The sequence below is a fragment of the Berghia stephanieae genome, chromosome 4, assembly GCF_034508935.2.
Source record: "Berghia stephanieae isolate SIO BIC M18660-M18661 chromosome 4, UCSD_Bste_1.3, whole genome shotgun sequence".
NCBI classification, from domain to species: Eukaryota; Metazoa; Mollusca; class Gastropoda; order Nudibranchia; family Aeolidiidae; genus Berghia; species Berghia stephanieae.
In genome coordinates, this window is record NC_088363.1 from 18,194,724 (window position 1) to 18,220,393 (window position 25,670).

The window sequence follows — 25,670 nt, forward strand, 5'->3', positions numbered from 1 at the left end:
CTTTTGAACGCAATTGCAGTATATTACATATCTGTTTAAGTTTCATATAGACTTCTTAAAAAGTTGGTGTTGCTTGTGACCTTTGGTGTCATCAAACACAGCACAATACTAAGACTCGACAAGAAACTTTAAAGCTCATGTTTAATGTTTATAAAATGTTTTATTATGAGAAAAAAGCATAGATTTACTATCTGAACTCAAATCTTGGAGTAAATGTATACCGTTTTACCGGTATTGAGGTTTATTGGTTTTGGTGTCATTTGTCACAAGCAACACGGCATGCGTGAACACGTGGAAGTTTGTTTCGTTAAATGGCGATTCGCAATTTTGATCCACCCTTCTTACCAGTCTTTGAAGTGCAGCACTTTCATTTGCCTTCCCAGCGTGGCTCCAGGCAGAAAAGGTAAGTTGATCTTTGGTGTCATCGCTATTTTACATTGTCACAAGCAACACTTGCTAATGGATATTACAAAGTGCCACCAAAAAGTATGTTTTCAGCTGTTATTCTACTTACAAATATGATATTATGACATATCCCATAAGACTGTGATTTTGACACAATTATTTCCTTGTAATTCTAACTTTTTATGTTTTTCAGGGTTGTATCAATCAAGAAAAAAACAAAACTCAAGCTTTTGACGAATCCAGATAAAAGAAGGGTTGTCAAGAAATTTGATTTGATTTACTATTAACACACAAAATTATACAAAACTAGCAGATTTGAGCAGTAGGGCGGATGTTACCGTATTGTTACATGAATTCATTACCATGGCTGATATTTATCTAGTGTTTGTGTGACTTCTGGTACTTTTTGTGACCATTGGTGTCATTGGTTAAAATGTCACAGGTGACACTTAAGTTTGCAATGTCTAATGTATTTCTGTTTTCATGTTCTTCAAAGCTTGAAATGTCATTGATTACATTTTAACAGGCTATATTACATGTGTTCAGTTGCTATTCTTGATTTATTGAGGCAAAATTGAGTTCTAGTGCCGATTTTGACCAAAGTAATAGCAACAATGGTATTAATCATTTCTAAGTATATTTCCAATTTGAAAGTATTTAGTTTCTTAAAATATTATTGAATTTCATTTTAGAGTAGGTTATTGTGCTTTTTTGACTGAAAATAATGATATATAATGGACGAAAGTGTGATATGGTGTTGCTTGTGACATAAGTAATGGTGTCACCGGTCTTATGTCACAAGTCACATTCAGATGCTCTAATTTCCATGTAAATTTCTATTTTTGAAGTCTTTGGTTTCTGAATATTATTAAATTCCATATTTAACTGTGGTTATTACACTGGTTTGACTGAAATTAATGATATATTGTCGAAATTGCAATTTGGTATTGCTTGTGACATAAGTAATGGTGTCATCGGTCTAATTTCACAAGTGACACAATGTCGCTAAATAAGATATGCTTTGGTCACATTATTTCCGAACATTTTATTCCAAAAGTTTCTGAACATTGCTGGTAATAAACATAAGCAATATTGTTGTTGTTGTTAATGTACATACATTTTTATGAAACAATATATTTGCATTCTATGTTGCTTGTGACCGATGACACCAAAAAGCAACATTTTCTTCAATAGTTGGTAATATTATTGTACTATGATTGTTGTTGATTGTGTCTTTTTGTCTATAACTTACTAAATAAAGTTTGATACTCAACAAAAAACTTTTGATTATTGATTTTTTGTCTCATTTTGGTGTCACCGGTCACAGGTGACACCAGCAACCTATAGGTATTGTTGACGATATTATGCTGCGTTAGACCTTAAAGTTATCTAAAGGGCCTTTGATTCATGAAGTACAGGGTTTTTGCTACACATATAGAAACATGAATGGACTATTATGTCACTTTTATTTTGAGAAAAAAAATTGGCACCTTTTGACCTTGGCTCATATATATATATATATATATATATATATATATATATATATATATATATATATATATATATGTATATAATATAAATGATAACAGTAAAGATAACATTACTTACATTTTCAAAAGATCTGAATCAAAATCTGACAAATCTGGAATATGACCCTGAAAAATATTTTTAAAACAATAATGTAGTGACAGCTGAAATAAGCATGAAGAAATACAAAATAATGGGATAAAAAATCATTAGAAGACCAAAATATTGATTAAAATCAGAACAAGCAAGCTGTACTATTTGCAGACCACTCACTTGACACAGAGTTTTTTTTTTAAATAATAAAATAACAACAAAAAGAGCAGACAGAATAATTACTACAAAGCTGTCATTCAAAGTTTGGAAATAGTGGACTAAGTTCCAGCCATTCTACAATTTGCTCACTTAGTACGTATGCCATATGGAAACAAATTTTCAATTGTTACGGAATCAGTGAATTTTAAATCAATGGTGCAACAGAGGAGAAAAGGAGGATAACACTTTTGAATGCTATCAACAAAGCCAATTTTTGTTTGTTTGTTTGTCTTTAAGGGTTTTACAGCGCTTGCAACACATTTAGGTTATATCAGTGTCAGTAAAAAGGAAGAAAATGGGATAGTAAAAAGTTCTAGAATTACAACTAAAGCACCCAAGAGACAGTAAGACAAAGGGGAACTGGGAACAAATAGGGATTAGATGTAGATTCCAAGAGCATACCACCAATGTACGTAGTTTGAGATCACCTATAAGTCTCATCCAGACACAAGCACAAAATCCAACAAAGAGGAATATACTCAAATGCTTACTTTATACATTAAAAATAACAAATCTAATAATACATAACAGAGAGATGATATACAAGGAAAAAAATTTAATCTCCCAAAACAATAACTATGCATTTGACTGTTTCCCTCCCAGCCAGGGCCAGGACAAAACCAAGTAATCTCATTCCAAGACAAAGACAGAAAGCATGTTGGAAAACAGAGATAAAGGGATAGAAGACACGGTATGTACCTCCCTGCCCACTATGGGAGGTCAGGAACCCCACCCAGAAAGCCAATTTTTAGTTTCAAAACAAAATATAATTTGATGAAAAGAAATACAATTAGTTCTGTTCAGGCTGTACCCAGTTCTGCTATGTTCTTTGCGGTTTCACATTTTTGGAACTAACCATACAATATTTCAAAGATCTTTTTCTCAAAATTCTTTTTTGCTTTGATCAGACATTTATGATATTGATAAAATTGTGGCTAATATCATAAAGTTCCATTCTCTACAATTTTACTAAAAAAACAAGGTCATGCCCCTTAATGCCCACTTGACAAGTAATTCCATAATCCAAATTAAACTGTAATTCAAATAAATTATTGGGAATAGAGACATGACAAGTCAGATCTAGACACAAAGTTTTGCCTTTAAAAAACAAAACAATACAGCGCAACACATGTTCGTCGAATATGCATTCCACAAATTCATAGGTTCAACGAACAAGGACAAATTCCCCAATACTGTCCTTCAGTGCATTAGTAAATTTTTCACAGCATCCACGAATGGTTTCAGGGTTTCAACAAACTAAACAGACAACTTTTTTTTTAAAAGAGTCCATTCTTTAACCTAATAGTACTTTGAGATAAGGTTATGCATATTTATGAATAAGATAATATTTACCTTTGGTTTCTTTTCTGTCTTAACAGGCCAGACATCAGGCTTTATGGTCTCAGTTGAATTTGATGATTGAGATGGCTGGGATACAGGAGGAGGTGCAGCTGGTGCAGTATCTGATTTGGAATCTTTTATAAGTCCAGCTTTGACCAAGTTACTAAGAAGACTGTTGATGTCCATTGGACTTGAAGTGGGAACAGCAGCAGTACTAGGGGTGCTTTGAACTGGAGCAGCTGAAAGACCTGAATAAACACACAAAAGAGCATTGTTTCTTTTTTATAATGTAACAAGGGGTACCGATAGGCCTGAATAAACGAATGCAACTGATTTTGAAAAATTATTTTCCAAAAGACTACACCATATTATTAAAAAGCAACAATGCCATTATATTGATGATTCTTTTATTCTATAGTGTTCACATGAATTCCATTCATATTGAATTCGAGGGAGTTTCAGTGTACCTTGGGAAAAAAAAAAGTCAGGTATTAAATTTTGGACTGTATGTAGGCGCGGCAAAACCTCTTGAAATTTGAGAAATTCTATGACATTGTACATGTTTTGAGTGTTGTATCCTCTGGCAATAGACTGGCCATCAATAGAAACAACCTTGTCGAATTTATATTTTTATGTTAGTAAACCAAAATCACAAATTCTTACTAAAATGACATAAAAAATACTAAGAGGAAATTTAAAACTCGGTTTGGAGTAGCCAATGAAAATATTTTTGAGGTGAAAAATAAAAATATTATGCATTCAGCTACATCACATGACAAAGAACAGAAAAATTCTTTCATTAAAGCTTACCTGTTAGCCCAGACAATACTCCAGTAAGAGCTGGAGGCAGTGTAACTGGATCTGCAGACTGCACTCCACCAACAGCACTTGATAATCTGACATTGCTAGCATCAGAAAATGCCTGAGAGTTGGAAAGCGCAGGAATACTTCCGGCAGTAGTTATGGCACTTGGGACCGTTATATTTGTGTTGATACCTGATCCTTGCAACCCAGTCAGAAGTGCAGAGGCCTGGCTAATGGCGGATTGGCCAAGAGAACTTATATTACCAGGAATGACAGCAGGCACAGACTGCCCAATTGTGTTGGCAACCTCTGAAATATCATGATGTAATAACAGATCATAAGTTAATTGATTTATACATTTAAACAAAAGGTTCAATTTTTTTTAAATGGTCAGAAAAAAAGATGAGATTCAAAAATGTAGTAGCATGGATAGAACAAGCAAGTCCAGGCAAAATAGCAAGTTTGTTATTTCAGCCAACCTTCCCCAATCACATTTTCCTGGCTTTCCCTCCCACCCTTGTTTCCTTCATGCTCAATGCCTTTCATAAAGAGGTGACTTTATTCAAAGCGAGCAAATTGCATTGTTGTTATAATTCAAGTGTACAAATATTATACGTATTGATAAGTAACAAAGTTATAGCAGACCTCCCACTCAATGCAAAATTTGACGGAAAAATTCTGAATAAACCCAGAAATGCACGATTTTCATCCTTATAACACTTAAAAACTCTAAAATTGGTTCAGTTTAACACACACACACTCACAAGCTTTTCCATTTCAGAGTAAAAATAATATTTTCATACATTTTAACTCAACAAAATTTAATTGTAAATCTGGTCAATTCTGAGCCCTGAGAAATCTTGTATAAATAACAGGAGTGTCATAGCATCATGAATTAACATTTAAGATTTCTAAACTATATCAAAACCCAAAAATTTAAATTTAAACTCACGATTGATTATTCCCTGAGATGTGATATTTGTCTGCTGCTGCAGAGCATTACGAATACCGACAGTCTGCTGCATCCGGGGGTGGATGATACCAGGCAGGACGATACCAGCATTGAGTTGTTGCTGCATTAGTCCAGGACGAGCAGCTTGTAACCTTTGAATCAAGCCTGGAGGGAAAATTGACTGGTTCTGAGCGAATTGTGAGTTTTGCAATTGTCGCAACAGTTGTTGAGCCCGCTGGAGTTTAATCTGATCTGAAGTTATAGGTCTTGGTGTCATGGGATTTGGCACTTGCATTTGTCCTGGTCTTTGAAGTCCTAACCCTGGCATGTTAGGTTGCAAAACAGTGGATGGTATTTGCCTTTCCACTTCGGTTGAATTTTTCACCATAAGGCCAGAGACATCAAAATTCATTGGTAACTGATCAAGAATCTTAACACGGGGAAGAGGTCCAGGAATACGAACACGAAAGTGCCTATTGCCAAGATGGATATTTTTTAGTGTGTTGTCAAACTTCACCTCAAACCATTTACCATCAATAATAATCTCATGAGCCGGGCCACCAAAAGCTATATAAGTTGGCCTTTGACCAATTCTTATTTTTTCTGCTCTGTCAAGTGGAATTGTATATGGCTGTTCATTTATGAAAATATTTCGGGGCTCTCCTTCAAAACGAATGCCATGCGGTTTGCCTTCGATCACAACATAAGGAATTTTGCTATCCAATTTTAGTTCACAGGGTTTACCATCAATCAAAATGGTTCGAGGTGGGAACTGAAAACTTATTTCATGTTCAACCCCAACAATAAGAATCTTTCTTGGTGGTCCACCATAAGGTCCCTTTTCAATTCGATCAACTAATAACATGTTGTCCCTGCCGTCAATTTGAAAACCTCTCATAGACCCATCAACAAGAACATTTCTTGGTGGTGCATCAATACGCATCTCATGATACTGTCCATCTAACCAAATAGGTTTTGGCAGGCCATGGTAGTAAAGTCTGACAAGTCTACCATTGATATTCACTTCTTTTATCGGCTCTCCAAGTTTGTATAGCAGCTGGCCATTTATGCAAATTCCCCTCTCCTTTAAATCCACTCGAACTTCAAAAATTTGATCATAAAGACGCAATTTACGTGCAGTGCCCATTCGTAACTCAAAAGGCTTGTCATCCAATACTACTTCTTCAGTACCAGAAGATTCTAGTAATCCTTTCATTGCTGACCAACGAGGATCATTAAGGGGGTCAGAAACTTTTGTGGGTTGCTCTTCTCTTGCAGTAGGGAGACCAGTAAACCCAGGTCTAATAGGAGCAGAGTTAGGAACGACTTGTGCTGGCACTGGACCTTCCATAATGCTTCCCGGTCGAACAGGCCTGGGACCCACAATGAGGGAAGTTGCATTGTTGACACTCATGGGCTCTTCATGAAGTCTTTGCTGCCTCTCTATCTGAGAGCCTTGATATTGTCCTTCCTCGGGAACAGTTTGTCGAATTGGTTGAGCATTTGGTCCAATAGCTTCTGCTTCACGAGGTCTGATTTCTTGAGCAGGATGTGGAGCATTCCGCCCAAAATTCAAATCAGAATTGTCAATAGACCCTCCTCCACTTTCTCTTCTCACCAGCCCTTCTCTTGGAGGACTTTCATCATACTCCATGCTTCTATTTCGTACACCACCATTACCTTGTTTCTGTGATCCCCTCAACTGGGTTGGATTATAAACTGGCACTCTGGAGTCCTCTTCTTGTCGCTCCCTTCTAACCCGACCAGCATCTGATGACACATCAAACGTTGGATCCATATCTCTAGGAGACCTATTATCTGATGGTGAATCCAGCCGTCTTCTGACAGGAATATAAATATCCCCACCTTTTTGTCTTCGATCGAATCCAGGCATCCGCTCAAGGTCATAATCTTTGCGATCATCACTATCATAAGTCTCTTTCTTCTCCATATCATGTGCTCTATACCTTTCCCCATACCTCTCATTTTGATTTCCTCTCCGTCGATCATTATCATAATCAAATTCTCTCGATCTCTCATCACGACCTCTATTCTTTTCAAATTCACGTCTATAATTATCTCTCCTCCTCCTTGTTTCTATTTCCTCATTTCTATAACCTCTGTGATTATCCTGATCTGGTTCTCTATAAAGGGGAGAACGATGTTCAAGCTCATTCCGCTCTCTTCTAGGTTCTGGTACATAAGGCCTGACAGCCTGATCTTTCCCTCCTGACCTTCTAGATTCTGGAATGTATGGTCGGTCAGTTGATTCTCTATCTTCATTACGACGAACATCAAAATCTCTAGGCACCCTAGCCTTCACATTATCAACCTCCATATCTATTTCTTTATCAACTGAAAGTCGTCCATCTCGACTGCCTCGGATACGTGGATCATGCATCAGCATCCTTACTCCATCTGGTCCTTCTCTTGATTTGGGTCTATTGTAAACTTGTCCCACCTGCCTCAATAATGCCTGATGGTCCTCTTTTGTCATTCTTCCTTCTTTTAATTCCATCTCAGCCCGTTGCAATATTTTATCTCTACTCTCAATGGCTCTTGGATCCTTTAAAAAAGATAGAGGAAAGAATATAAATAATTAAAGAGTTGATACAATAAGGAAAAACGATTTACAGAAGTGTTTACTTGAAAATGCAACCCTCTCTCTCTCATATAATTTTGGGGGAAAAGCTAGATCTAAGAAACATTTGTGTGGTCCAAGAATATCAATAGCCGGGCCTGTAAATGGCTAGTGAAAAAATTGTCGGAACTTATTGAACACGCGAAAACAGACCAATAGGACAAAAACATGAATTAATAAACACAAAACACATATGACACATCAAGTGGCTACGTAGTGAAATCATGTCATTTTTCCCCCCAACTCATTTATAATAAAATAAACAGATCCTTATTTATGATACCAAAAACAAAAAAAATTGTTTGAGAGATGGTCCTAGGTCTGAGTTAGTTGTAAAATGGAAGGAAGAGAACAATTCCTATTTTTTTTAACGGACGTGCAGCGCTTGACATGAGAAGCTGCTTTATCTTCGCTCCTGTTTGTGCTAAATTTTTAACCTGGTTCTTTCGTTTATTTGGATTCATTTTTATACAGCATAGAACTTGAACTTGAACAAAAACTCACAAGAGATATTATATATAAAGAGAAAAAGATATACAAAGGATTCTCTTTAGACTAAGAATTTGAGTGAGGGTTTAACTCAAGGCCAAGAATAGAAATGGATTGGGCCAACAGATATATGGGATAGAAGAGGCAACTGGAGAAGGGGCTTTGCCATAAAACAAAAATCAATTTTTAAATAAAAACCCTTACATTTGGTGGTTGATTCGTTGGAAACTGAACCATCATATTCATTTGACCAGAAGATTGCCTCAAATCAACATCTTGCACATCGTGCATTTGGGCATCACGTAAACGTTTTCTTTCAGTTTCCTGCACAAAGTCATCTGGATGTTTTTCCTTGAACTGGCTCCATCCCATTTGTGTTGTGCTTTTAATGGAAGGTGATAATAACACAGCAGAAGGTATAGGTGGTGGTGGTACCATTCTTCCAACTCCTTTGTTGATGTTGCGATAATCTACATCTTCAGCTCCAAATAACTGACTGATGAATAATAAAAATAGAAAATTTCCTATCAATAATTTCAATGAAGAAAACACAATAATAATACAGCATATGTAGTAAACCAGTTCATTCTCAGGCAAAGATAAGCTTTAAAATAATAAATAAATAAATAATAATAATCTCTGGTGTAAACAGTAAACGGAAAATATTTCTTTAATGTTGACCAGTAGTATGCAAATTAAGGCTTTAAGATTACAAAGAGTGTGTCTAGAACGACCAAGAGAAAAGAATTGACATTATCTCCAATTCTATTAACATAAGCTTTGATTTGTTTGTTTGTTTGTTGCTTTAAGTCTCTTCCAACACAATTGAGGTTATATGAGAGACCGCTGAAACAAAAAAACAAGCAATCTAACAAAAATAGTACAAATGTAAATCAAAATCATAACCTAAAGATATCATAAGCTAAATTATAAATAACCAAGAACAAACAGGCAGAAGATTTACAGAAAAAAAAATATCCCCTGTCAAAAATACAATCACAAACCAAAGAAGCAGGATAGGCTAGTAAAGAGAAGAAGAAACGACATCAATATCGGATCGTACACCCATGCGAACATCAGAGGTATATGATTCAAGGGTGATGCTCCCATCCAACCACCCGCACATAAGCTTTGATATTACGCCTGTAATTTGTCTCAGAAAAATGTAATAAATAGGCATGGGGTAAAAGTAACCGGGTAAACTACGGATATAATCGGTGTTAGGATTGAGTGAGTTAACTTCAAGCTATAATCAATGACATTTTCACACCATGAATATAAAAATAAAACTAGATTGAAAAAGTACAATAAAATTATTTAAGAGAAAACCCCACTGCCATAATCTGATATGTCAGGACAAACTTGTTGGTGCATGATCTTATTGAGGAGATTGAATGTGGAAAAAAATTGCATCTTCAGATTAAACTTTAAATGAATGGTTCTCTCTAATATAGAGGCATAAACCAAAAATGTAATCGGCAATATCCTTTGTCCAGCATTCAAATTATCTGATCCTGATTTGACCATATTGTAATAAATTGTACTTCACTCCCTAGGTCATAGTTTTCCCTGCAATGTCCAGCGTTGTTTGGCAAGCTGACTTTACATTTTCTCTTCACTTTGAAGTATTGTCTTAAACAGCAGTGCTCCTTTTATTGATCATTGCTTCAATATTTCTTTTATGAGAAAATACTCAAAGTATCTAGTTTTATTTTTTCACAGTTACAGCCAGAAAAGTTCATTTGCAGAAATCATGCTTTAGTAAGATATGGCTGAAAGATTCTTGTTGCTCCCAAAATCACTGGCCTATCAGCAACCCATACGCTTTTTAAAAGCTGTGATTGGATATAGGATATGCTCTCAAATCTCAAAGAATTGCAACCAGAAGAAAACTTAGCTGTCTCAGCTTCAATGTTTATTGATAACATTTCAAAAACAACTCAAAAGACTATACCTACAACATTTTAAAAAATAACTAATTTTAACTTTTGATTCTTGATTTCCACATAGGGTTAGTTTCATAATATAAAAAAAAAAGAACATACCTGATGTCTTTCTCTGTATCAGATGTCTTCAACCTCTTTTCATCTGGTTCTTCACCAAGACCAGGTTCTGAAGATACAGACAATGAACGTTTTGATGCAGCAGGTCCTTCACTCGTGATTGTATCCAATGGGGCATTCTTTCCAACTCGCATATCAACGTCAACAGGAGACTGCATTATAGGTAGTTGTGGAATCTCAAACTTTTGATTTGAGGAAGATGCATCCTCCTGGGGGAGGGACTGTGTGTTATCAATTTCCATGTCTTCATTGAGGATCTTTGTATCAAGATCCTCAACATTGATGGATGGTTTCTTGTCATCAGTTGAATATGGTTTGTCTTCACTCTTCTTTCTCTCATCAAAGTCAGATCTATCTTCATCCGTTGCCGGCCTCGCAACACTATCTGACTTGCGCTTCTCCAAAAGTTTAGACCGTGGGCCTTTTGCCCCTCTATATGGAAAACTTCTTTTTCTGTCAAGTGGTGACCTATAAAAAGGAATGCGAGGACTAGTCCTACCAGATTCTCTGGTAACTTTACGTTTTTCTTCTTTTGACTTGGGAGCTGATTTTACTACTTCATCTTCTTTCTGATTTGCTTTAGATTTCTTGAAGGCCAGATTTTGATTAATTTCTTTGATTTCAATTTTTTTCTTTTGACCGTCATTTTTCAGATTTTTTTCAGATTTGACAACCTTAGTTGGTTCCTGTATGTCAATTGTTTTTTTCATTGGCTTGTCTTCCCATTTCTCCTCTTTAGTAGCTTCTTTTGGAGACGATTTTATTTTATCACTTGACTTTTTATCTCCTTTACCGGACGATTTTGACGAAATAACTTTAAGTTTATTATTTGATGCTTCCTCTATTGAATCCTTGGGCTTAGATGCCGATGACTTTTCTTTGACCGATGAAGTGTATGACTTTTTTGATAAAATTGACTTCTTTGGTGATACCTGAGATGTATTATTTTTAACGGGAGAAGACTGAGGGGATTTTTTCAAAGCCTGGACTTCCGCAACTTTTGTAGCGGCATCTTTGAATGAATTCAACAAAGTGGCAAGGTCCATTCTTTTAGTGGCATCTTTTGATTCATCTTCAACATCTTTTTCTTCTTGCACCATTTCCTTTTTCTGTAGTCTTGGATCTCTATTAAGTCTTGGGTCTCTGTTGAGTCTTGGGTCTCTCAATGTTGTGGCAAACTGAGGACCAGTTGAAGGTTTTCCAACAGGGGGTAAAGCTATCAAGGGAGGAGGCTCCCTATCTATAACCTTTTTCCCAGCTTTTGCCAATAGAGCTTGTTTTTCCAGCTGTTGAAAATAAAATCATATTAAAATAATGTGACTATGACATGCAGAAAAATTGTTAAAGCTTTACAACAAATCAATTAAGATCCCAAATACAGCTTACACGTTGAAGGCTCTGAAAATATTTTATGAATTCATAACTTTTGTAAACCACACCCTAGATAGCAATGACATTTACAAAATGGGTAGCAGGATAGTCGGGTAACGCATTGTACTGATATGCCAATGAAACCACATGACAAGGAAAGTCTATTGATAAACTAATATTCTTTTTTGCTTTATTCAGGCAGGCATTTTTGCAATTTGCTTTTTGGCAAGGTCAGAGTTTTAATTCATGAAAAATGGAGGAATCTTTCATATATTATACATTGTTTTTTAAAAGATTAAATTAAAAACCAATAACACAATCTGAATGGTTACTATCATGAGACAAATAAAGGATGCACAAAACATATATCTATAAGAAATACAAAGGTCAGGCTCAATAAAATTCTAATGAACAATGAAACATTTCACAAGAGTGGCCATTCCACTTGTATGCCAAATTTTCATGGTTCCCAACCACTGGGCAAATAGGCTAAACCATTATAGTTCATTCTTGGGGAAAGGAGTGGCCAACTGATTTGGCATTGCACTTTTACTGAGGAAGTCCTGGGTTCGAGCCCTGCTTCAGGCATGTATTTGTTCCTTGGGCAAGAGGATTAACCCCCAATTTTGCTCAGTTGGACAACATGGGTGATTCCTTTTGACACCAGATGTTTGTTTCATGAATAAAATATATTCATTACACAATTACATTACCTAGATAAATGGCACCTAACAGTGCTGTGTGAAAGGCATTATCTTTAATCCGTTTCTATTATACAATAATTCTGATGCCTTAAACAAGCACCACTGAAATAATGATAATAATAATAATAATGATGATGATGCTGATGATGATTATGATGATACAGGGTGTCCAGGGAAATTCAACCTTAAAATTTCCTACCTAGAAGTGAAATTTCCTACCAGGTATTTTACCAATTCTTGCCATCCCCACAGTGTTCTATATGCTTAAAAAAGACAATCCTACTTAAAATAGGTTTTAACTCAACACAATCCATATTTTAAAGTAAGAGCAAAGGTGAAAATGACTGGTCAAAAAAGGAGGAAATTTCTCAGAGCACAGATCATGACCCATCCATGCGACTATAATCTATAAATTTGAATTTCATTAAAATTTACTGAGATGCAACCCAAAATGTGTCTCGCAGCAATTTTTGACAACATTCGGAGGAATTTCAAAAGTTTAAAAATTGATAGCAACGTATAAAATCTTATCTACTTAGAGAATGGTACCATGTGATTATACAATGTCAAAAGCCACCACCACTGGCAGTCGGTCAATAGAGCGAAGTTGTTTTGTGCCGCCCTATATTTTCCGTAGATTAGCATGTCAACCAAACAAAAAACTTCAATTTTAAAATTTTGATAAAATTAAAAATTTAGCACATACTGCTTTTTGTTTTGAATTTAATATTTGATGACTCGTGCGTCGCTCCGCGAAGGTAGCGTCAAATCGGCACGTTTCATCTTTCCCCCGTTGCCTGCGCGGGGTGACAATGAGCGGAGGGTGTGGTGTGGTGGGGAAGTTTTTGTTTTGTTTATATGAGCCAGTATTCGTTTGGCCGTCCAGCCCTTATCCTATATTCTGTTGTACTTTGAAGAAAGTTAGTTACCACTCCCCAATCTCCCTCCACCCTCCCTCCCCAACTAACTATTGTCTTTCACTGCTAAAATAATTAGGCCAAGACGGCCAATCTAGCGATGCACGCCCTGAGGTCCTACTTGGGATAAATTAAAACCATATCATTTTCATCACTGAAAGAAGAGGCTTTGCTTCACTGAGATATACGGATGAAAGAATGACAATAAATATATATTTTATCATGGTTGGTTTTGCTTAAATATATATTAAATATCAAAAAGAACAGTAAACAAAGTATGCACCGAGAAGAGCCCCATGGTACTATAAATAAAAATCCCTGACCCCACGGAGTCCTTCATCCCCGCACACTCCCAACGATCCCTACTCAACTTGTATTGTGTGCATTGTCTAATAATAGTATAATTATAAAGATGTCGCTGATTGTGTGTGAAGTTAACAAGTGCTTTGCGTTTGGAATTAAATGTGGATTTTTAAATTCAATTATTCTAAAGTTGTGTGTCATACCGTTAGTATTCAGAGAAAATGTATTATCGCTGTTGTCATTGTTTATGAAACCTACCTGTTTTTATCTTGAATCATTTTATTTTAAAAAGTTATTTTTGTAATTTGTAACCAATCATGAATCATGTTGATTTTTTAATTGAAAATCGATTCCGACACTTATCCCTCAAGAGAAAATCGTGGTGAAAGATTTAGGTCCACACAAACCAGTGAATTTTAACTTAGTTTCTAACACACCGAGGAGACAGCGCCGATTTAATAATGATTATTTTTAAAATGTTGAATGGCTTACTGCCAGTGAAAGCCGGAAAACGCTTCATTGTTTTTATTGCTTGATTTTTGGTGATGTATGTTATAAGGACAACAGGAGGATTCAGTGATATTGCGCACATCTCTCAGGCACTGAAGAAACATTCTGAATCAAATAGCCATGTCACAGATGCTGTTAATAGTTAAATATAAATTTTTCAACGTTGTAGATATAAGAAATCAGTTGGAAACAGGACATGCTGCGTCTGTGAGTCGTTATAATGAACAGATGAAAGTTAACAGACAAGTTTTGTCCAAAATAATTGATGCTCTTTTGTGAGTACGTCTCGTTAATTTTCTAACACACACACACACATCCACGCACACACAAATACACGCACATATGCAAACAATTGCAATACCCCCCCCCCTCCACACACACACACACACACACATATATACAAAGTAGGTCAAATTAAGTTAAATTAGCTAACTAGACCAATAAAATTTGATTCTGTATTTCGGATTTGTGCCGCCTTAAATACAATGTGACCAACCGCCCCTGGCCACCACCCATCCCCATTTTCACTTTTAAAAATACTCATATGATTTGTTTGCAGGTATGATGTGGCAGTAAGTACTGGTACTAGTGGTAGAGATGATAGTGCAGTGGTAGTTGTTTATAATGGTTGTAGTAATGATGGTAGGGATGATGACGTGGCAGCGATTGTAGTCATGGTGGTTGTGGTAGGGATGATGATGATATGTTGGTTGTAGTAATAGTGGTGGTGTTAGGGATAGGTAGTCATGTGGTGGTTGTAGTAGTGGTAGGCATGGTGATGAATGTGGTGGTGGTTATAGTCGTGGAGGTGATAGGGATGATGATATAGTGGTGGTTGTAGTAATGATGAGGGTGGTATAGATGGTGATGTAGTAGTAGTTGTAGCAATGGCGGTGTGGTGGTGGTAGGGATGATGATAATGCAGCGGTAGTGGTTGCAGTAGTGGTGGTAGTGATGATGTAGTGGTTGCAATAGTGGAGGTAGTGATGATGATGTGGTAGTGGTTGCAGTAGTGGTGGTAGTGATGATGATGTAGTGGTCGCAGTAGTGGTGGTAATGATGATGATGTGGTAGTGGTTGCAGTAGTTGTGGTAGTGATGATGATGTAGTGGTTGCAGTAGTGGTGGTAGTGATGATGATGTGGTAGTGGTTGCAGTAGTGGTGGTAGTGATGATGATGTGGTAGTGGTTGCAGTAGTGGTGGTAGTGATGATGATGTGATAGTTGTTGCAGTAGTGGTGGTAGTGATGATGATGTAGTGGTTGCAGTAGTGGTAGTAGTGATGATGTGGTAGTGGTTGCAGTAGTGGTGGTAGTGATGATGATGTGGTAGTGGTTGCAGTAGTGGTGGTAGTGATGATGATGTAGTGGTTGCAGTAGTGGTGGTAGTGATGATGGTGTAGTGGTTGCAGTAGTGGTGGTAGTGATGATGATGTAGTGGTTGCAGTAGTGGTGGTAGTGATGATAGTGATGATGATGTGGCAGTGGTTGCAGTAGTGATGATGATGTGGTAGTGGTTGCAGTAGTGGTGGTAGTGATGATGATGTGATAGTAGTTGCAGTAGTGGTGATGGTGATGATGATGTGGTGGTAGTGGTTGCAGTAGTGGTGGTAGTGATGATGATGTGGTAGTGGTTGCAGTAGTGGTGGTAGTGATGATGATGTGGTAGTAGTTGCAGTAGCAGTGGTGATAAGGATGATGATGTAGTGGTGGTTGGAGTACTTGTGGTGGTGGGTATGATGATGTGGTAGTAGTTGTAGTGATTGTATGGGATGTGGTAGTGGTGGTGATGGGGATGATGATGTGGTGGTGGTTGCATTTGTGAGTGGTGTTGGTGGTAGGGATGATGATGTAGCAGTTTGTAATAGTGATGGTGACACGGATGATGATGTGAAAGTTGTAGTAAACAAATACAATTGTGTGCACAGCAGTTGTCCTTTGTACATTTTTTATATCACATTTTAAGCAAGAAATTCCTGATTTTTCTAATTTTAGAGGAAATTTCACCCTCAATCCCATTATTTCCAACATTTCCGACCAAGTATGAAATTTCCGACCAATTTCCAACTTTCCGACTTCCCTGGACACCCTGTGATAATAATACATGCAATGGGAAAAATCATACCTGCTTCTTTGACTGTTCCAGTTTAGCTTTTGTTTCAGCTAACTCTCTTTCCAACCTGAGTTTCTCTTTTTCTTTGTCACTGAGATCTTCATCTGCATCTATTTTGGGAATCGGCAGCTGTTTAGAGCTCTGCAAATAGGGCAGAAGCCATTAGCAAAATTTGAGAGAAAAATCAAGTGAACAAACAATAAATTTTTTTAAGCGAACTAAAGCATGAATATAATTTGTTTGGCCTATGACCCAGGGCTAATTGAATTAAAATGTTATGACTATGTAATCAAATTTTAGATGCGGCCAGAGACCTGCATAAAGTCAAAACAAAAATGTTTTAAAATAACAGTTGTTAATCATAGGTGAAAAAGATAAGTTTGTTAATCTATGAAAACTTGTGGAAATTCTGGTTAGGAAAAAAAATAAATGACAAAAACAACAGCTATAACCATGGTGTGAATTTGATTTACCTTCAGAAACTTTGGATTTACATGGATGACACCTTGTTCTGGCACTTTGGCAGTGATTGGCCATGCTCGATCAATTTGATTGACACGTACATCTATTGCATACAATTTTTTGTTAGAAATTATATCAACCCAAGTTTGACGTAGTTTATACATCGACTGTCTGGTTTTCTCATCCACCTGAGGTTGTTGTAAATCAGAGTAATTATGAAAAGGAAGAAAGCGATAAGGAAATGTTAATTTAACTAAATCATTAGGTTCTTATTAAAAATATTTTCAGTGTGGTGTGAAATAAATGCTTTAGAGAACAAATTAGTGGTTACAGTGATAAGGAATACAAACAATCTCTGAAAATAATTTTTGTTTATCAATTATTTGATAGTTTTGAGTGTAAAGTTAGAGGGCAGAGTGGCTCAGCGGTATGGTCTTTGCTTCGTACCCAAAAGGTATACCGAGTTCGATCACCCATCGCCGCGCGGTGTGGCCTTGAGCAAGTCACCTTGCAATATCTCAATTTGCAGCGCTGCACAGCAGCTGACGCTTGGGTCATTCCAGTCTTCCCTTGAAATAGACCCTTGAGACAAATTTACCCTATGGGAGGAATACAGGGAATCTTATCTTATTATTATTTTATCTGAATATCCATAGGCACTATAATTACAATGAAAAAATAACTTAAATAAGAGTATTATCAATAGCATATTTATTGCCAAATTGTTGACAACTGCTGAAAGAAATAAACTACTTATCACACTAATTTATCATAAATGTAAATAAATGTTTTCAAAAATACAGGACGATTGAGGAGATAATTGATGGAGCCAATCTAGTCGTGATACAAAATCTTTTGAGAATGATTAGCAATTGACAAAATGGGTACATGGGGAAACCTAAAACTTCATATGTCTGCAACCTATCACAAAATCAAATTTAAAGCTGTTACTACAGATTTATAATGCATAGATAGACAGGTGTCAATTAGTTCCAAAATACACGGTTGTTTCAAACTATGTACTTAACTGCTGGATTATCAAAACTAGATAGCATGTCATTAAAAAAAAAAAAAAGAAATTAAATTAAGATTTGAAAAAAGTTTCACCTCATCAAAAGCTTCAGCAAACATGGAGACAATACAGTTCTCAAACAGTTGTGGATACTTAGTCTCGGGTAGGTTCTTGATCACAGAGTCAATAAGATACAGGATGGGGAGTTTCCTACTACCTGGAACCTGTTAATTCATCAGTTGCATTAGATAAAAAAGTCAACACCCTTTATACTCCAAGCAAGTGTTTCCACAAATGAGTTCATTAAGAGTCGAGTTAGCAGAATTCCCTTGATTATTTAATGCTCTTCTATTTTCAACTATACAGTGGCCTCCTTTAAAGATTTGTGCAGCTACCGTTGTCTCCATCAATCATATATATATATATATATATATATATATATATATATATATATATATATATATATATATATATATATATATATATATATATATGAGTCATCAATGTTCTATGTACAGGATTAATGTTGTAGAATAGTATTTCATGTCAGCTAGCTGGCAAATGCATTTTAAAGAAACGAGTAAATTTTTTTTCCCTAAGCTTTTAAAGCATACAGTGAAAGCAGGATATACCAATAAATGCTGAATGAAAAGGGATGATAAACAGAAGTTTTCCTCTCATTGGCATCGTAAATAATAAACTCTATAATCTGAGAGCTTTGTTGACAAAATCCCTTCCAGCAGATCCCAGCCAGGCCCCAGATTAAACCAAATTAGTCTCATTCCAATTGGTTCAATAGCGCTTGTGACACTTTTAGGTCATATCAGTGCCAACACCTCATTGCCATCCAAATCTTTTATATCAACGAAGTCCCCCCCCCCCCCCCCCATAAACATACCAAATAAAACCCCAAAAAACCACATCCTGTGGTCACAGCTGATAGGGAATTACCATTTGGTGCTGTAGCCATGAATACTCTTTGATATTTTAAAAGACTAATATATACTGATATCTCAGCTGGTAGAGCACTCATTTTACACACAAAGGAACCAAGATAGATCCCAGGTCCAAGTCAAGTTTCTTTTTTTTTTCTGACCCCTCTGCCCATGTAGCAATGAATGGATAGCTGGGTCTGTTAGATCTAATAGAAAGTACTGTGCGATAGATTAGCATCCGACAACTGGTATTGTCCATTTCACTGTATAGAAACTCTGGCTCTCTAAGGCTCTGAAGGAATAATACACAGCAGCCATAAAGGACAAGACCACATGGAGTATACATGACGATAGAAGTAGAAGAGTCAGCAAGACCTAACCAATAGTGTCCATGTAATGTTTTTATTAGTTCATACTTTTTAAATGATTATACAAAAGAAGTTACTAGTACAATTTAGAGGTTTTAAATACATAAAACGCATCTCCACAAGGATTGAGAAATAATTGTACTTTCCTTTAATTTATGGTGAAATCAGAGGCACAGGCTATAGCCATAGCTTTTCACAATTTATTTAGGAGGGTGACAACTGACGGGAAATGCAAGCAAGCCTAGAAATTCAAATTGTGTCTAATTTTCGAATTGCGAGATCATGGAGGTTGGTGTTTTTTAGTAATTTCTCCTGCATGTGAATGATCAATCTTGTGATCCAAACAATCTAAAATATTCACAAGCATATAAAGTTGTTAAAACAGCTTGTCCACAATTCTTGCCGCTGGTTCTTTCATACCTACATGATACAAGTAAGCCCTTAGAGCCCTGATACATTTCACTGTTCTACTCATTCTCATATTGGATAAAGCAAATTTGCATTTCTCATACCACCATCCCTTCAAAAATAAAAACAACACCAGTGCAAGTGACATAACTATTTCTCAAAAAAGAGTCTGGTGAAATCTATTACGAAAAATCACACTTTTTAAACAGATCAAGAAATTCCAGCGAGCATTCATTTTTTGCTTTGTGGCAATATTCTTATCAGAATATTTTCAATGATTACACACTGTCTCAATAGGGTTTATGATTGAGAGCAAGAAACATAGAAGTCATTTGTAATCGTGGTCAAAAACTTTAGAACAAATAAAGGTAGATGATTGATTACATCCTCTAACTCTTACGTGCAGAAGCCCATTTATACAGTTCTGAATAAACACAAACAGCCGCCTTTTCCAATTTTCAAGAACACATTGCAAATAAAGTATCTGGTGTTTTAATTCTTTCTTAAACAAGCAACATGTTTTAACTCGATATATTTCGTATTGATCAGATCCTATATTGACACTAAATGTGCTAAGTCAAAATCGAAAGGAAATTGTAATAAATATCTAAAATTTTTTCAACTAAACGGAAAGCATATTTAAAGTATACCTCCAACGAAAAAATAAATAATCAAAATAAAATTGAAACATTAACTTTCGCTCCTTTGTTATATTTTTATTGGGATGGCACTGCAAGACTAATCAAGTCAATGTATAATGCATATATAAATTTCTTAGACAAAATCAGAGGAGACCACTGTATCGCAACTTCAAAGAGAATCATATTGTCAGGAGTATAAAGAGGTTTGACTCGTCATAATATAAAATAAAAAACTTTAAATATATTCAACATTGCTGCAGAAGTCCGTGGTGGGCTACAGCTGTCCTCCAGGTGCACTTTATCTATAACTAGCTCTTATCATTTTCCAAATACAGTTCCTCATTCACATTGTATGATGAATCAATATTTACCACATTTTGGCACAAAGCACAATCATAAATGCAGTGCCAAAATGAATTAAATATTAATTTAAAATTCAGCAAACAGACAATTCGATCATTTGATAAGTGAAAACCATGCTGTTGTGGATTAATATTAACCTAAGAATAATTATCTATGCGAAACAAATACCTCCATATATCTATCTCCAATGTATGGATGAGGAAAAGTGCTTGTATAAAAAAAAACAGGCTAGTTTATAAGTTTGTAATGAGACTATTCCATTCAATTTCAGTCTTTTCGTAATATTGAATTGAGTGAAATCTAAAAACGATTCAAGTTTAAATACACTTTAATCTGATTTTCACTTTCTAGAATATCGGGAAAATGCCATTGTGCATTTCCTTCAAGTGCAAAATGTTTTGACTGAAATCTGTGTCTCAATGTCCTGAATGTATTTTTATTTCTTTCATCGAATGATGATCCAGAGAAGGGAGTCGTCGTAACCTATGTTTTTCCTGCAATTTTATACAAAGGATTACTTGTCTTTGTGACCCTATTTAAATCTGAACCCAATGAATGGCAGTTAAGATTCTTCTTCTTCATATAAACCGACTCGATTGATGCGCATTTAAAAAGGTGCATTTTTAAAGCGCCCAACAACATTGCTGAATAACTTGACCCCAGCAGTTTTGACTGCTCCATAGATATAAAATATTGGGAAGAAGGGGGAAGAGGAAGAGAGGTAGAGAGTAAAAGATTGTTTAAAATTGTAGTAGTGAGTGGCTCAACAAGAATATTGTCTCAAACAGTAAGATGTGTAACACATTGATTTGATTGCAATTGAGTTATTTCATATATATCATGGCAACTTCAGCTCTGACCCAAGGCAGCCTGGGATAGTGTGCATATCAACATAGTAAATAAACACACACACAAGCGCAAAACCATTGATCAATCCACAAAAAAATTTAAGTCAGTGGATGATAAGCCCACTTCCCATATTGAGATAGCGATAACCATGAAGAATGCCTGAGCCACTTTAAAGATATTTCGTACCAAGTGGAAATTATTCCTTTGAAAATTATCAATATGAGGAAGAGGAATGGATAGATGCTTGAATTAGATTCTTTTGCCCTGTGGAAAATTGCAGAAGTCTTACTGTTCTGAATACTTCAAAATCAAGGAAATCAACCAAAATGAATGACTATTTATAAGCTATTGGTCAAATGGCTTTCTCAAGAGAAAACTAATATTTTTTTTAAAACGAAAGAAAGTGGAGGAATAGCAATTTAGTACAATATATTGCAGATGCAAGTCACATAATGATTGCTATTTTTTTTTTTTTAATGATATATATTGCATGCCGTGTATATTGTGTAGGACACTATAAAAATAATACATTATTATTTTGAGACTAAAAATGCATATTTTCGACAGGGCTAAAAATCAAATTCAGGTATCTATCTATCGTCAGATTGTCTTTTTTAAAAGAATATAGGTATCAGAAGAAAAAAGGAAAATATTAAAAGAGGACTGCATTCATAAAAATAAATGAACAATGAAGAAATTCTTCGATCAAATATTTATTTACTCATTAAGAAAAACAAATGAGATAGGGAAAGAACAGAAATGTATTTAAAATAAATCAAAAGTCAAGTATGGTATTAGTAATGATAACCATATCATGAACATATCAAACAATCTATTTTTAATAAACATCTAAGACTATAAACGTTGACCTCCCCTTAACCCCCACCCGAAGATACCAAGATAAGTTGCCATGTAAATCCAACATAAAAAGAAATTTCAGTTTACAATAATGTTGAAAGTAGCCAAGACTTGTGTAAGAAAAAAAACTTTTATTTTCACACTTTACCGGAGATCATTGCATTCTTTAAAAACTATTTTGAAACAAAGTCCCTGATTTCGTTTGGAGAAGTATGATGCAAAAACCACTTAATTAATCCATGTCATAATTTTGAGGAATGGATGCTAAACTGCTAGAGAACCTTGGCATTTAGAAATGGAAATGATATCAATCCTTGGTTTTGACTTTGAACATTCTGTAAGCCAAGCAGTGGTCTGGTAGCTCTGTCAAAAAGCACTTTGCAATAGACTTGTGTCTTATCCAAAGCATTTTGAACTCTACTTTATAGTTCCAGAAATTGGGATAAACTTTGGCCCCATGTGTCATGGTTCTAAAGGACTTTTTTTTTTTTTGCGCAGACGGATCAGGCTAACAATCAGAGGGATGGAAGACAGAAAAGCCTGAATTTCCCCAAAGATAGTTAAAGACTAGGCACTCGACACAAATTATTAAAGCTGAGGCCACTTCTTCCTAAAACTTGAATTTTGCATATAATCTATTTCATTAATTCATTTTACAGCTCAACCTTAAGGTCAAACTCAGGAAAGCAATTGTAGAATTAATATTCCCACACTTTTCAGTAATTGCTGATTTTAGTATGTTCCATTACGACCAACCTAGCAATAACAATGGTGATGCAGATATTATACCAAAAAAATCGAATTTAGCATGTGAAGGATTAGAAAACAAAAGATGACTTTGGGTGGCAACTTATAAAACATCTCAAAAAATGGCTGTGTTGCAATAAAACAAGATTAAGACACTGAACAAAGGAAACTGGAAGACAATCAGAACAACTATTTCAGCAATAAATGAATCGATTCTGGCGAAATTAACACACCTATGATACTGAGTTGTTTACATTTATCCCAGGATTCCCTAGGACACAAAGCTACCACAATCTCAATACCATCAATCCTATTCACCCCTTTTTTGTTTCAGCCACTAAGAACCGTTTAATTCAGTATCTTTCGATGGTCTTTTTCTGAAAAAAATACTTTTTAAAACATAATTTCAAAATTGAGTTTAGTACAATTTAGGCCTACATTTTATTCTTAGTTGATATTTAAGTTCATTCTTGTACTTATGATCTTTATTTTTTGAAAACATACATCAAATATTGTTTTCTTACTTTGTCAGTTGGAATTTCTTGGAGTTCTTTAATAATTGATATAACGGTAAATATCAAATTCTAAAATATTCATGAAGTGAAATATAAATGAACTCTTCCCTTTAAAAAAGTGTTCAATTTTTTACTTTTTTGTTTTAAAGTAGTGTGCCTTCCTCTAAAAAAAACAAAAACAACAGAAATGTTTTTAAGTCACACATTTTACATCTACTTATACCAGTTGTTTTTTAAAGTAAATTAAGATAAAAAATCTAAATTGGAATATCTAAAATAATCTGTACTTGACCCCTCCCCTCCACACACGTACATACACATAAACCCACCCAATAAATATTATAGTGTATATTTTATATAAAAGTTGCATATCTGTTTAAAAGTGCCTCATTTATATCAAAATTAACATGACTGTCAAATGAATGTTAAGTCACTGACTGGAGTAGGCATGACAGCAGCTTCTAATGTTATCACAACATAATACTATGATGTTCTATCCAAGTGATGGAATCACCACCGCATTTATGTACAGTCGCAAACTCGCCCTGCAGCCATATCATAATGCAACGGTCTGACACACTATGTGCGTACTAGTTATTTACTGACTAGGCATGTGTTAGACGACTCACGACCTTCTCGTTCCTCCGTGTGGCACAGGAGGCAGGCAGTGAAAACATCCACACATCCACGTCAAATGGAGCGTGTAGGTGGAATGATAATATACCTAGCTGACTAGACGGTCTAGTTTTGTTTTGTATTTGACATGACAAACATAAAGTTTCTTTTTTTTTTTAAGTTGGCGTTCGAAACAGAATAAAAACTGATTTTTTCGTGGAACGAAATAAAACTCTATTTTCTTTCTTGTTGGTTCTGTTCTTTGACGTTAAGAATTTTATTTTTACTTATTATTTTTTAAATATCAGCACTTAACAGTAACAGAATATATCAAGCAAAATTGTACTGTCGGAAATCCAACAATTGTCGGAAGATTTACAGGCCTGAAGGTAGAACCAACAAAAGAAAAGTGAAAAAAAATTATGGAAAAAGATAAACCAAAGAAAAGTTACCTCCTTTCTGTTGTCAAACACAAGACTGATAAATCTTATTCATGAATTAATCAGTGAGGAAAAACATTCTCTTTCCTGCCACATAAATTTAAGGCACTTTCCCCTTATCACCCTCCATGCCTATGCCCCAGTCCCACGATAATACAGTCCAAGCCATTTTATTAGGTAAGCTCAGTTCCCGACATATCGTCCCAATTAAGTGGCAGCCATGAAGAAATTGAGCAATTTTTCACATGGCTCACTCTACATGAGTATACCCTCATACTGTGCGGTGGTCTAATAAGCCGACATGATGACCATACTTTAGCAACCAAGGAACTGCACCACTTATTGTATAAACACGAATCAATATGAATTTCGATATATTAAAACCGATTGTCTCTCTGCATTGCTGGCTTGAGACCTGATTTCTGTGGGAGGTTGCATGTAAAATTTGTTTTATAGCATGATAAAACTGGACATCCGTCGCATGTAAAAGCATTAAAAAGTTCAAAATGGTACTAATGTGGATACTGGAGCACAGACTTTGCCATCAACTGCAGGAATTCTGTTTGCAATATTTTTTTTAATGGTATTTGTGCAATAAGTTTTTCCGATTGTCTTTCAAAAAATAATATGTAATGAGTATTCAGTTATTATTGTTACTGTGAACACATAAATCGTAGCGGCTCTGTTTGGTGACATGATTTAGCTCAACTGTCAAATTAAAAATCGATATTATAGCTGCCGTGACTTCAGCGAAGCGCCGTTCAACTGGGGATGTTCCATGGATGAGCCTGATGTCTTCCTGAGTCTACTCCTTTGATCCTTGAACAAAGGCATCACTCATTACCTATCGCACCATTGGTCAGTTTACTGGCAAACCTAGCACCATGGCCATTGACCCATGACCATGAACGTGACAATGGCAGTAGATGACACTGACAAGGGATAAAGGTAAAGTCTATTGTTCACATCTCTGTGATGACTATGATGAACGGTAAGACGACAAATCC

At 35.6% G+C, this 25,670-nt stretch overlaps 1 protein-coding gene across 1 annotated transcript in view; it reads right to left on the reverse strand.

The window, feature by feature from the left end:
• LOC144970144 (uncharacterized) overlaps positions 1–25,670 on the reverse strand; it is a 35,396-nt gene that overhangs the window by 8,105 nt on the left and 1,621 nt on the right. The window contains exons 2-10 of the mRNA XM_078909421.1: positions 18,020–18,148; positions 16,924–17,100; positions 16,463–16,591; positions 10,517–11,820; positions 8,676–8,967; positions 5,342–7,907; positions 4,396–4,698; positions 3,598–3,833; positions 2,014–2,060 (exon numbers count right to left, since the gene is read on the reverse strand). Of these exons, the coding sequence (XP_078765547.1) occupies positions 2,014–2,060; positions 3,598–3,833; positions 4,396–4,698; positions 5,342–7,907; positions 8,676–8,967; positions 10,517–11,820; positions 16,463–16,591; positions 16,924–17,100; positions 18,020–18,148 (5,183 nt within the window). The remainder of the gene's footprint in view (positions 1–2,013; positions 2,061–3,597; positions 3,834–4,395; positions 4,699–5,341; positions 7,908–8,675; positions 8,968–10,516; positions 11,821–16,462; positions 16,592–16,923; positions 17,101–18,019; positions 18,149–25,670) is intronic.